General features: G+C 39.6%; 1 protein-coding gene across 2 annotated transcripts in view; it reads right to left on the bottom strand.

Moving 5' to 3' along the window:
• Positions 1-1,034: 1,034 nt before the first annotated feature.
• The window catches only part of LOC149242002 (pentatricopeptide repeat-containing protein At5g67570, chloroplastic-like), a 274,597-nt gene continuing 261,544 nt past the window's right edge, over positions 1,035-14,087 (bottom strand). For both annotated transcript variants that reach the window (XM_089374112.1, XM_089374113.1), the window contains exon 9: positions 1,035-1,925. In XM_089374112.1, the coding sequence (XP_089230238.1) occupies positions 1,284-1,925 (642 nt within the window). In that variant the 3' untranslated portion in view covers positions 1,035-1,283. The remainder of the gene's footprint in view (positions 1,926-14,087) is intronic.

Here is a 14,087-nt window from a genome sequence, read left to right on the forward strand (position 1 = left end):
CCATCTTCTCTATTATGATTGTTGGGTTTCTTTTCAATTTCTAAGGCTTTCCTAATAAGTCTTGAGAAGTCTGAGAAATGACTCTGGTTTGATAAATACATATATGATGTTTTGTTTGGATAACCAATACAGATTTATTTGTACAATTAGGCTTCACGTCAGAAATATGTTGATTGATTCTAGTTTGGATGCAGCATCCAGTTTTAGCCAAGTGTACGAGAAAACATGGGACCTCATTTACCCTAACCTTATTTTGTCATATGATCCATGTTGTGGCAAAACTTATGAATGGAAGAGTATATTTAACATTTGGTAGGCTAATCTTGGCACTTAAAGTATCAATCACGTATTGTAGATTCAGGGACCTCCTCTACCCTGACCGACCTTGGTCATATGATCCATGTTGTCGAATAAATTCTGAATGGAAGAGTGATCATTAACATTTCCTAGGCTAATCTTGACACTTGAAGTATCAGTCATGTATTATACAGTCACGGGGACATGTTATTATGACCTTCTGTGTATCCTTATTTTCCCTCATAGGTTCTACTCTTCCCCAACGATGGGTGACGTGTTCACCCAAAATTTTAGACTTCAAACTATGTATGTAGTTTGACCAGAATCTTTTGCAATAATATGGGTAAGTGCGGAAACCTATATTCTCTTAAGGAAGAAATTGTCATCTAAGGAAGCAAAATTTTAACGTCTTTCATGTAATAAGCCTTAGCATTTCACATTACATACTATATTAATCATCAAATTAAAAGAACCCGTTTCTTCTTCATAGTACGCTCATTTTTATTTGTGATGAAAGTTAAGAGGGACGGAGCAACTTTGTATTAAATATTCAAAGAGGAAAAGAGGTGTAAAACATCCACAAACAGTAAATGTATTTGAGAGAGTATCGCTGATATCATGATAGGGAAAAATGACAAAATGACACCAAATAAGATGTAAAAGTGAGCTCAAAAGCAGGAGTAAAAATTCCTTTGATTGCTCTAATCTCCCCTATTTACACTGGTTCATGGCAATAGTTGGCAAGCCTCAAGTGAAAGGTTAGATGTATCAATAGAACTCTCCACAAACATTTAGTATCTGAAAGGTCAGAGAAGAGTGTAACACATATTCAGTTCGGCATGCACTTATGCTATTTCCACTTTGCCAAAGCTTCTTCTATCTAGTGTTCAAAAGGGCAATGAACACATGCAGCAATATACAAAATCTCCTATTAAACAGTATCATAAAAATGATTCAGAAAGAAAGTCAGGTTATGTTTTCCATGTTTAGCATTCGACAATTACCTTTTCCTTAATATTCTGCCTCCATTCTCTCAGTATCTCATATGAAGATGGCAAATTAGAATCTGGAAAACAGTGCAAATTGTCATTTATTATATCAGCAATCAGAGGGTTCAGAGTATACTTTTCCACAACATTGTTTTGATTTTGGTCAGCCTCCGTACAAGTTCCATTCTGAATGTCGCTGGTCATCTTCCCACCTTCACCTGTTAGTGATATATTGCTTAAATGAGACTCTAATTCTTTATCACCTTCTACTATACCCAGGGTGTTGATACATTTTCTAGAGTCTGGTGGCGTATCCAGCCCACTTGAATGATGCAAAGATGTTATCAGGTTCCTTAAGATGGGGTTTGTCCCACTATCACCTGCATTTAAACTGTTCAGCTCATGCAATAGCTGTTGCCAACTCTCTTTTCTGATTCGATTCTCATTTTCCTTGAATAACTGCATCCATTCATTTGGAGTTATATTTAATGATCCTTGGGCCATATCATGTGTATAACTGATGACTTTAGCATACTCTCCTTCCTGTAAACTTTGGCATATTTTTTCTTTGTAAAGTGAAATATATGGAATTTCACCCATTTCCAAACTCTGTTCAAAAGCATGGTCCAACAAATGCCACTGAACACACGCAACAAAAATACTTGTAAGATAAGTAATGCAAATACTTTACAATCAGAAAAAAAATGAAAATACGAATTCCAAAATATAGCTAAGCTTCCTTCCAAAGTTGCAAGTGTTCCGAATTTTCTGCGATAACATATTAAGGATTTGTAATACTATAAAAGCTTAATGATAATTGAAGACTATTCTCAACCCGGGAGGTTAGGAAGAATCTGCATGGATCATTCTTTAATCTGATCCATTATGTTCTGTCCTCTAAATTCCATCTAATAACAGTTTCATAGACATCAAGTCCATGATGATATGATAACATGAAGCAGATCAAGAAAGCTGCTGGAAGAAGTCTCGATGACCTGAAGGTAAAAATAAGGCATGTATGCTTGTGTTTAATAGTATAATGTCATGTCATATGGTTGCAGGTAACATGGATCATTAGTTCTAGCTTAAGAAGCATGATCAAGAGAAACAGAATCTCCTCCTCTGAAAGGATGTAGGAAGGCATAAGACACACAAAGATGAAATCAACATAATATGACTACAATTAAGAAACTCGTATTGAAAGCCCCTGGGAATGGAATGTGTGGAGAAGGAAGAGATTGTGAGATAAGCAACCCTGATAAATGTGATCAACATCCAAAAGACCAAGAAGACTTAACTAGGAAATCTCCCAAAAAGATATGAAGACTCTGATGGAAAAAGATGAAGACCCTTCACAATGGATATCTTTGGGAGATGTGTCAACATGTATGCAAGATGTTGATACCTACAGAAATATTTCATGATGAAGAGCCATCTCGTAAGGTATGATTTGATATTATGTTTTGATTTCCTGAATAATATCTGGATAAGTTCATGCGAGGCAACTCGAACAAGAGTTGTAAATACAAGTACAACTAGCATTCATGTGGTGGATGGAAGAAGCATGATAAGAAAGAAGTAGTCATATGATGAAGGTTCCAGATATGAATAAGGCCACTTTCCATGAAGAGAGGAATGACGTGATGAACTAAGGAGGAAAGCGATCAATGGCTGTTGCCCTACAAGGAAGAAGCTCAACTGAATTTCATGACATCAAGGAGAGAAGTTGATCAAGCAACCAAAGGACCCACGAAGAAGAAGAAGTTGATGTGTAGAAGAGTCCCTAGCTAAGAGGGAGCTCTGACAAGTTCTTGATTAAAAGGAAGCTTGGGTACATTCCTTCAAGGAATGGACATATCTTCCCCAGTTGAGAGGGAGAAATAGACACAACATTCTTGTCTTCACTTTGGAAGAAAGAATGGAGGATTGGGTAATCATCTGGCATCCGATGCTCTTTGAGGATGTGTAGGGAATCCAAGATAAGAGTAGGCAAGAGGACCGATATTATTTGAGGGATGGGAACCCAAGATAAGAATAGTCCTAGAAGGTCATACTCAGTGAACACATGCGTGGGTATGTACCTTGAGAGACAACGATGAAGGTGTCTATACTCATTGGTCTTGCCAACATTGTGCTCTGATCTGATGAGAGATAGAGTTGACAATCAAGGCCTTGTTGTGGAAACAATGTTGGTAACTATGATGCTATACAGATGGCTTACCAATCCGATTCTTCTTATGAGAAATTCTTCAAATTGAGAATGACCAAGTACCATTATGAATACCTCCCTAGTTAAGAGGGTGTGTTGAAGAAAGTGTAACTAGGTTCGGTCTTCATAATGACATCTAATTATGACTAATGTAAATAATGTAATAAAGAGAACAAAATATATTTATTATATTCCTTGCATCAAGGGTTTCATGAGAAAGAAGTGTTATTCATAGATCAAAGACTTATTCTTGATGTCTTTAGGATTTGTCATAATGAATAAGAGTCATTGTAATATTTACAAAGTCATGTTATACTTGGAAGAAGCTCTCCAAATGACAAGCACAATCCTCTTCATCTTGTCAGCCTACAAATAAATTAAAAGACAATCATGTTGGCTTGCATAAATGACACATCTCTTCGTTGGTTCAAGTCGGCTTATTATGGAGACATAACTAATATAAATACCCAACTAGGGTATCCGCAAAACAGAAGTGAAGAACTCGGATTTGTCTGAGATTTTTGGAGGTCTGTCATAGGGTGATTTTCGGATGGGTACAAGTCTACAATCCACATTACATGAGGACACATTTCAAATGTCTTTGAAACCTCGTGGATAATTACAGTGGCATAGTTGTGGCAGATCTCGGTGCAAGGAGAACATGGTCACAGTTTCAGTGAAGATCACAGTGCAGGAGAAGACAATCATAGTCTCATGTTAGAAGAAGGATCTTGGTAACACTTTGTCTTGGCATATATATTATAAACACAGTCATAGTGATCACTGTCTCACAGTCTTGATGTATTCATGATGAAGAGAATCTCTGTGATCATACAGTCTCGGCATACCTTCTAGACACAGTCATGATCCCAGTTGCAACCATGGTCTCGGTGGTGTTCTAATGAAGATCTTGGTGCAGCAAGGTGCAACAATGATGTAACAATAATGGTGGTGCAATAGAGATGATCTCAGTGAGAATGCAACAATGATCTAAGTGAAGATGGAACAATGATGAAGCACCAGCGATGATGATCTCAACAGTGATGAAGAAGAGGATTGGTGTCTTGGTCTTGGAATGGCATCATAGGTCAAAGGTCATGGTCTTGGTATTCGTCAATTGGAAACTCTATAAGAAGAATTTTGTGCAGGTCTTCCTCTCCAAGAGGAAGAGGTTTTGGCCTTGGCAGAAAGCCAATCATCTTGTGTTCTTGTCTCTTTGTTTTTGGTAACTATTTGATGAATATAAGAAGACACACTCTATTAAGAACAAGTGAAGATTGTGCTAAGAAGAAAAAATAAAATACCTCACAAGTAGTTAGCATGCTAGAAGAATCTCATTAATTCTAATTGCCAAGATTCTTCAACAACAGGAATGTCATGGTGATGGTTGTCCAAAGTCTCAACTTGAATGAAGGATTTGAAATCATTTGACAGGTTATCAGGATTGCAAGATTGGTGCTCAGCTAAAAATGCAAGATTGTTATCCTGAAAGAGGGAAGAAAAATGGAACATGTCTTCAACACTTTGCCCCTCTACTTGTGAAATGCAACTAACTTATTCTTGATTATCACTTGAAAGAATAGGTTGAACCTTATTAAAAGTTGAAGTAGGTTGATCAAGCATATCATGAAACAAGGAATCATGAGACGTAGATGGTAGAGGTTGCTCCATGTAATTGCTAAACTGTGTTGATTTGTGTAGGCATCGGATGTGCTCTTGCCTCGAGATTTTGCAGAGAGGCTAAGACACATGCATTCTCCAATACCCAAAAATCGTTTGGGAAAATTACACCTAGAGATGATTTAATTAAAATAATTAACTTTTTTAAATGGTTCCCTAAGTCTAAACTTAGGAAATCTGGTTAATTAAAGGGTATTCATTAAATCAGGTGTGAATCTTCTAGAAGAAGACGAGGATCAACTCCTAGTTAATCTTAGCCCTTGATTATGTTTTAATCTTGGTTGTTGGAGCTTCAACGAGATATTATAAGAAGGAGCTTGATGGGTACTTGGAGAACAAATCGAGTGAGAGATCAGAGATCAAATTTCTCAAGAATAGCAATATTGTGTTGCCGGAGTGAGATCAAGTGATCTTCTTGCAGTGAGAGGTAGAGATAGTAGTATGGGGGAGAGTTTTCCAGATCCGGAGAGTGCAAAGCAAAAAAGGCTTAGAGAAGTTTAAAGAGGTAGCGCAGTGCCACGCAGAGGCAGCACAGAGCTTCAGAGGTAGTTCGAAATTCAGCTAGGAGAATCGAGATCCAGTGCCAAAAGTCACCAGGAGGCACCAGAAAAGGAGGAGGACAAGGAACAAATAGAATAGTAGGTTCCTCCTCACAAATTTTGGGTGTCTCATGATCAACGTAAGTTGGAAGAATAGCATCATCCAGGAGTTCATATTCAAAAGATGTCAAGGAGAGAAGAACCAAGCTCTGAAACTTTTCACTGATAAAATCTGAATCAATCACTCCCTCGGGAAATTCATAGCAAAGGTGAAGAAATCGATTAAGAAAATCCTCTACAGATTCACATACATCTTGATAATGATACCTGTCAAAGGCTTAATGAAGCTCCTTGAGAAATTGATCGAATGAATGAATGGAAGTGGATGGTAAAGTCTAACACCACTTCTTAACTCGACCTTCAAGAGTGAGGGTGAATAATATACAAACATCTTCATCATCGATTTTGTTAGATTTACAAGAACCACGAAAATAAAATATATGTTTGACTATGAATGCACCACCCTCACAGTCATGAAACTGTTCCGCGAAGATGAAAAGTTTACCAAGGGATAGGTTAGAAAAACATTCTAAGATTACGATTTGGGAAAGAGCCATTTAAGATCAGAGATTCAAAACATACTCAACGGGCACAACTTGTCATCTAGCCCTCCTTCTAGTGCCAATTTTTGACGATGCTGGAAATCCATCAACCAAAGGGATCTCCCTGATGTGAAGTCCCAATTAGACCTCACACCATTTATTCCAGGAGCCCCAACCGGAATTATGGTGGGGTTGCCACTGTCCTTAGGGATTTGCCTTGGCTGCCATTATTAACATAAGAGGTTATACAACATTCTTTGAAACAAACAAGTTGACTCTGTGAGGCAAACAATTGCAATGTATACAAGTTACTTTCACGGCAGTGAGACAGAGTGTGAACTTCTAGAAGAAAAGTAATAGTACATCCTAAAAGAGACACAAAAGAGCGTAAGAGGATCACAAGTTAGTTTGCAAAGCAATTCATAAGCCAACCACAATCATAAAACCAGCTACAACACACCTTCAAAAAGATAAGTACCAAAGCCACCAAAATAGTTCAATTTCCTTAGTACATATTAACGAAACACATACCGCAAAAACATCTAAAGAATAGTCCTACAATATTCACGATACATGCATGAAAATGTGTTGGCTCATCGAGCTTCATATATTAAGTGGAAGTGCCAAGATATACAAGTACAATGCTGCCACACTAGCCCCAATAGTGGAACATTAAGTCACCACTTGCTTCTCCAAAGAAAGATCTTCTCTCCTATGCCAATGCTAGAGAATCCAAGGTGAAAGTTCAAGTCCCAAAAGTCCTTTTGCTTGAGTTATGAGGGTGTATTTATAACAAATGAGGTGACTCTTCACCTCCCATGTGACTCTTGACCTCCCTCATGAATCTTGAGCTTCTACAATGACTTTCGAATTCAATAATGATTGTTGATATTCCATGTGGGACCCTTGGTCCTCCACATATTTTACATTTGCTCATTTTGGAGAATTACATAACTACATTCCACAAATCATGTGGCAAGACACTATGACACATGTGACCCTTGACAATGATGTCATGGAACTTCATGATGATGTGGCATTGCCAAGCTGCTTCTTTTGCTGCTTTCTTTGCATCTTCATGATGGATCTTGCATGTGCTTTGTATTCATCCTCTAAGGGGTTGATTGATATGGAGTCTTCATGTGATCCTAATCTTTAATCTTTTGTCAGGAGCTAGTGTCTCTTCATCTACTCTTCAATGATTAGCTTGTCTTCTGGCTCCAAAGGTGTCTTCTAGCAGGGTCTCCTTCTTCCCATTCACCATCATCCTGTCATGACAAGATATAATACCTGCAACTGGAAATCACTCATGACAGGATGACATAAGTCCGAAAAACTCCTAAGATAACATGCTTCACGAAATCACTAACTGAGCTGGAACTGGGAGACTGGCTCATGGATTGCACAGTTGTGCAACTCAAGAGGTTAGGAGCGAGGACTGAGGCTTGAGACTGGAAGGAGGGAGAGAGGCCTAGGGCTTGCGCAATTCGCAGTTCAAGGAGTTAGGCTGGAAGCTTGAGGCTTGAGATTGTGTAGTGTGCAAAGGCGCTGACGGGGAAGCTGGGTTGTACAGTTCCAGAGATCAAGGGGTCAGAGTTGGGCACTAAGACTACGCAGTGCGCAGTTCTGAAAGAAAGGAACTGTGCATTACGCAGTTCCAAGAGGCAAGGGTTGAGCTTGAGGGTTGAGACTGCACACTGCACAGTTCAATAGGGTCGAGTGAAGACAAGTTGCTCAGGCAAGAAATTTCCAAAATTTGGCTAAGTGCAAGATCAGTGAGGTCAAAGTGAACAATGAAAAAACTTGAACATGATCACACGTTTAGAACAATCAATGACATAACATTGATCATTCAAAACCTAAGTAACCAGATTCGTTGAAACCCCCTAGTGAATTCGAATCCCGCGAATCGGATATGATTCGCTAGGAATTCAAATCCCAGAACAGGACTCGACGTGTCCGTACAAGATTCGTACGAATCCCGTACGGGCACATCGAACCCTGATTCTAGGATTCGTATCCTAAAAAAACGACTTTTGCGGGTTAAAAAGGACGTTTCTCCTTTATTCATTCACATTGTTTCTCATTTCATTTTGCATAGTTTGAGCTGTGGGCAAGGAGCTAAGGGTTTGCAGCAAGGAGCTAAGGAAGTAGAGCATTCGGCAAGGATATTCAAGCACCAGGTAAGTGCATTTCAACTCCATTTTTTTCCATTTCTTATTCTATTATAGTAGTTTGCATATGATTTTTTGTTTACAAAATTTGTGCATGTTTTGTTCATTTTTTTTACAGTATTCATGGCTCAATCAAAGACAGCAGTTAGGGGGCAAAGGAAGGGAAAGAATGTCTCCATTGGAGATGCCCCTCTCCCCCAATATCATCAGAGTCTGTTGCAAGTAATGTTGAGGGAAGATCAGGACCTAAAGACAACATATCCTTTGTGGAAATATGTCACAAGAGAGGATGGGACAAGCACCAAGGGGAAGGGAGGAGGCAATGTGCAATAGAGATGCAACTTTTGTCACATTGCTTTCAAAAGCACATATTTCCGTGTGAAAGGCTATTTGTTGGCTTTACCAAGTTGTGGAATTGGAGCTTGTAAAGTTGTTCCTTTCCAAAGGAGGAAAGAAATGGACAAGGAGTCCAATGTTGGTATGGAAAATGTGGCTGCAAAATCAAGAAAAGCCAAGAATGAAGACCCCCTTCCATTTTTGAGGAAAGGCACCACCAAATTTCCATTTGAGAGTTCTGCTTCTGTTGGGAGACAAGCAGCAAAAAGAAGAGCAATTGAACTTGGTCCAATGGACAAGATTTTCCAAAAAGAGAGACGGGAAGAGCTTGATCTCACCATTGCCTTCTTCTTCTACCAAAACTTCATATCATTTAATGTTGCACGCTCACCTCTATTTATTGAGATGTGCCAAGCTCTAACTCAAGCGGCTCCATCAAGGTATGTGCCTCCTGGGTCAGAGAAGCTGAGAACCACATTGTTGACAAAGGAAAAAAAAGAGGTGCAAAAAATGCTTGAGCCTATTGTAGCATCATGGTCAACATCTAGGGTTATCATTGTTTCTGATGGATGGACAGATCCAGCACAACACCCAATCATCAACTTCATGGTGTCTTCCTTGAATGGTCCAGTTTTCTTGAAAGCAGTGGATACACTTGGAGAATACAAGGATGCACAATTTATTGGTGAGTTATTTATTAAAGTTATTGAAGATGTAGGTGTTGATTCTTGTGTGCAAATCATTACAAATAATGCACCTGTTTGCAAGGTTGTTGGCATGATTGTGGAAGCTAAATATCCACAAGTGTTTTGGACACCTTGCATTGTCCATTCATTGAACTTAGCACTGAAATCCAATGCTTCTGATGTCCTTTGGATTGGTAACATTATTGAGGATGCATGACATATTCGTAACTTTATGCAAAATCATACAAATGCCCTCATTATCTACAAAGAGTACACCAATCTATCATTGTTGAAGATTGTTGATACACGGTTTGCCTCTTCATTCATGATGTTGAAGAGGTTGAGGGAGGTCAAGACCGCTCTTGGGTCCATGGTTATTTCTCTGAGTTTTGGTCTTTTTGGAGAAAGACAGATTAGGTAGCCTCTAAAAGAGTGAAGGACACAGTGCTAGATGATGCTTGGTGGGAGAGGGTAGATCTAATTATTTGGGTCATGGACCCTATCATTTCTTTGCTTCGATTTGCAGATACAGACAAACCCATCCTAGGAGAGGTTTATGAGGGATGGGATTCCATGATTGAGTCTGTGAGGAGCATTATTCTACAGAGTGAGTGCCCCGAGTATGAGACATCACTAGAGGCCTTCTGTGATACTATACAGGATATTCTTGTCAGCAAATGGGACAAGAATTGTACACCTTTACATTGTTTGGCTCACTCACTGAACCCAAAATACTACAGCCATGAGTGGTTGAATGGTGGACCTTCCCGCAGATTCCCTCCTCACATGGATGGTGAAATCTCACAGGGTAGGAAAGAGGCATTCAGGCGGGTTTTTTAGGATAGTGCATTGCTTGATGAGGTGGAGGATGCCTTTGCAGAGTTTTCCACTGGCACTGGTCGCTTTGCAGGATATGATGTGATTAGAGACAGGGGAGCTAAGAAGCCCTATTCTTGGTGGGCAAATCATGGGGCAACAAGCCCTCCTCTTCAGCAGTTAGCCATGAAGCTCCTCTCTCAGGTGACTTCATCCTCTTGTTGCGAGAGGAATTGGAGCACATATGGGAATTTGTATAGTGTGAAGAAGAACAAGCTTGAGCAGTCCAGGGCAGAGACAATGGTGTATGTGCACACCAACCTTCGTCTTATTTACAGGCAGAGAGAAGAGTGGTTGAGGGGAAAGACAAAGATGTGGGATGTCTTTCCTGATGATATGGGTCTGGACAGCAGTGTTGAGTTGGCATTGGCCAACATGGATCTCAATGATCCAGTGCTAGAGCCTGTTAGATTTGATGACTTAGAGGGGTCATCCTCCACACCAGCAGATGCAGAGGCGACTATGGATACAGGGGAGGAGAAGGATGTAGAGGAGAGCAGTGGTGACCATGATGATGAGGACATTGACGTTGATTCTGATGATGACTCTGAGGATTGATGACTACCTATTGCCTTGAGGCTTGTATACCTATAGTTGTTTTATATTTTCTATTTCTATTCGCCATTGGCATTGCACCAGCACTACCTATGTAACACATTTTGATTTGATGGCTTAATGAGAAAACTACAGTTTTTAGTGTCTTTATCTTACTATCTTGTAGTTGTCAGTTGTCTTTCATTTATGAATTATGAATCATGATTTATGTGACCACTGACAATAACATGTATTTGAATTTTCAATTTTGTATGTACTATGCATGCTATAGATGAAGATCTATGTTTGAAATCAATGAATTTGTATCATTAATTCGAATTTGTGTAAGAAATATCTAATTTTTAATATATATATATATATATATATATATATGTATTTTAATAAAATAATATATAACAAATCCTATATGTCCTGTTCCAGGGGATCAACGTGTCCGAATCCGACACTCAAATCCCTGAATCCTATGAATCTTGAATCCTCGTGTAAGGTGACTTAGCTCAAAACATATGAAAAATAAAATCTCATCAATGCAACGACAATACGACAGCTTCCTCCAAGTGCAACACAAAAGATTGCGACGATACTGACGACACTTCTGCGACAATGCCAAAACTTTGGGAATGAGTGTAATACATGTCTACATAATAAGTAGGATTCATTAGCACCAAAGTTACCCCTTGAAATAAATCATAACTACGCTTATGTGATATGCGAAACTTACCATACCAAAAGACAACATTCACGATGGTAAGAGAAAAGTGCAAATGACACTTGCAAAATGTGAAAGACATTGAAAGTGACACATGCCAGAGCGAAGATAACATGAAAACGACACATTAAAGTGAAGGGAAGCAAAAGTGAGCCGTAAACATGAAAGCGACACTTGCGAAATCGCAGCATCAGCACGACCCTATTAGTTGTTCACAACCCCTAAAGGAAAGGACATGTCCACAATACATCCTTCAAGTGTTAGGTGTCATGTGAATAATGATGAGGTGGATTGGGACACACGTATCTCAAGACCAAATGCCACGGGCTCAAGGGTGGTGATGATGAGGAATGTCCACATATTTGGATGTATGAATGTAGGAGGGTGCATTCATGGTACATGAGTTACCCTGACCTTTGTTTTTCCACCCTTCTTCATTTTCCTTTTTCCTTTTATTTTACTGCTCAGGGCTCCAAGGAATGAGAGCATGTTGTGTATGATATAGAAGTGACTACCCCCTTAAGGTGGGACAATTCATCGCCCACCAGGGGTTGTGACATGCATGGGTTCCTTAATGATGCAGGGGGCACTGATAGGGGCCCTAGGAACTAGGGTGATGGCCATTATGATAAGGGGTAGAGCTCATGTTTGGCTTTTTCCCATGCGTTATTTATATTGTGGCGACCATCTTTTGCATCTGGTGGTATAATTCCCTTATGTATGTGGCCATGTTATGCTTTTATCTTTTTTTTAGTTGCACCAACCTCTGGGGCATCATTCTAGGCCCAACCCAAACATGTGGACAAGTGGAGGGGGACTACCAGAGCCTTGTGGACCCAAAGAGAGAAGATGATGAAATAGGGCATGTAATGTGCCGAGGGAAGTGAAAAATGTGGAATGGAAAAATGGGACCACACTACCGAATTCAAGGTTTCCCAAGTAGTGCCCAACCTAAGCTATATGCCAGTAGAGGAGATCCCACGGGACTATGGTTGAGGATTAACCCCCCATTTAAGGTGAGGGAACAAGACTACAGTCGAAACCTTTCCTCCTTCCAAGTCACCCAATAATCCATACCCAAGTGTGCCCAAGAAAAACAAGCATAAGCACTCGATTGCACAATGAAAGACATACCTTTAGGATTGGATGACCCAGCTTCAAACACACAATCTCGATAGATGGACGAGGGGACATGACTGGCTTGAGGAGCGGAGATCAACTGACACAACATCGATTACTCTGGTGGCTATCAGCGGGTGTTGGCTATCGGCTGAAAACAAATCTAGGAGAAAAATTTCTTCTATGGCGTCACGAACTAGTGGTGGGTAACCCAACCAAAGAGAAAAAGTGAAAAATATAAATTTTGAGCCATCTCATCATGCCTAAAATCCTATCTCCCCCTGTGAAAATTTGGAAATCCGAATCCTGTTGCAGCGACTGGAAATAATTCTCCTAATTGTTAAATTAATTTTTAACAATTTATTTACTGTTTGCTACAGCAAATACTAAATCAATCACACTGCAACCTACACAAATAAACTGTGGAAGAAATACTAGCACACACATAAAATGATAGTTATTTTGGACCAATGTCCCTGGAAAAGCCTAACTTAGGAAAACCAATGCAATAGCTGAGGGTTTTATTATTATGCAGCAGTGAAATAATCTAAGTATAATTGGATGCCGAAACTGGAAATCCTACAGAGCAAAATTGGCAAGAAAAGTCTAGTGAGGAATTTCCTCACTCCACAGGAAAATTCGAGCTCTGACCTCAACTCAAATTGAGTCGTCCAAATTGGCTATGCATAGCTATTGTGTCACCCTAGTGCAGTCACTTTTGCACTAAGCTTGAACCAACTTCGCCTCAAGCCCTTTGGTCTGTTGTTGTTTGGGAAAATGTCTCTCTTGGCCTCTGGAACCTCTACCCAGCTTCTGGCACTGAAATTCAACTTTCCCCAGCAGATTTGAAATTGCCTCTAGAGGCTACTGCACTGCTCTGTGTTGATTTGGGGTAGCATCGGATGTGCTCTAGCCACGAAAATTGGTGGAAAGGCTAAGGCACATGAGATCTCCAATACCCAAAAAGGGTTTGGGCAGATTCTAAGTAGTTTGGGAGATATTAAAATAATTAATACTTTTTATGGAGTCTCTAAGTCTAAACTTAGGGAAATTAAAATATTAATGTGAATTAATATAAAACTGTATTAGAATGGTCCAAAAGTCATGGATCAAGCCAGATCTAATCTTAGTCGTTGATTAAGGACTTAATCTCGGCCGTTGATATCTCAAAGAGAAAGGTATAAGAGGAGGCTTCAGGGTCACTTGGAAAACAAACCAAGAGATCAAGATTTCGACTTTTTGGGCCTAGGTTTGCTGAGAAAGTTGAGAGAGTAATCTGGAGTTGCAACTGAGGGGGAGTGAATACAGAAGCAGAG

This window comes from Pinus tabuliformis, chromosome 8 (assembly GCF_031772625.1).
Source record: "Pinus tabuliformis cultivar Carrire ecotype Pingquan chromosome 8, CPIR1, whole genome shotgun sequence".
Lineage (NCBI taxonomy): Eukaryota > Viridiplantae > Streptophyta > Pinopsida > Pinales > Pinaceae > Pinus > Pinus tabuliformis.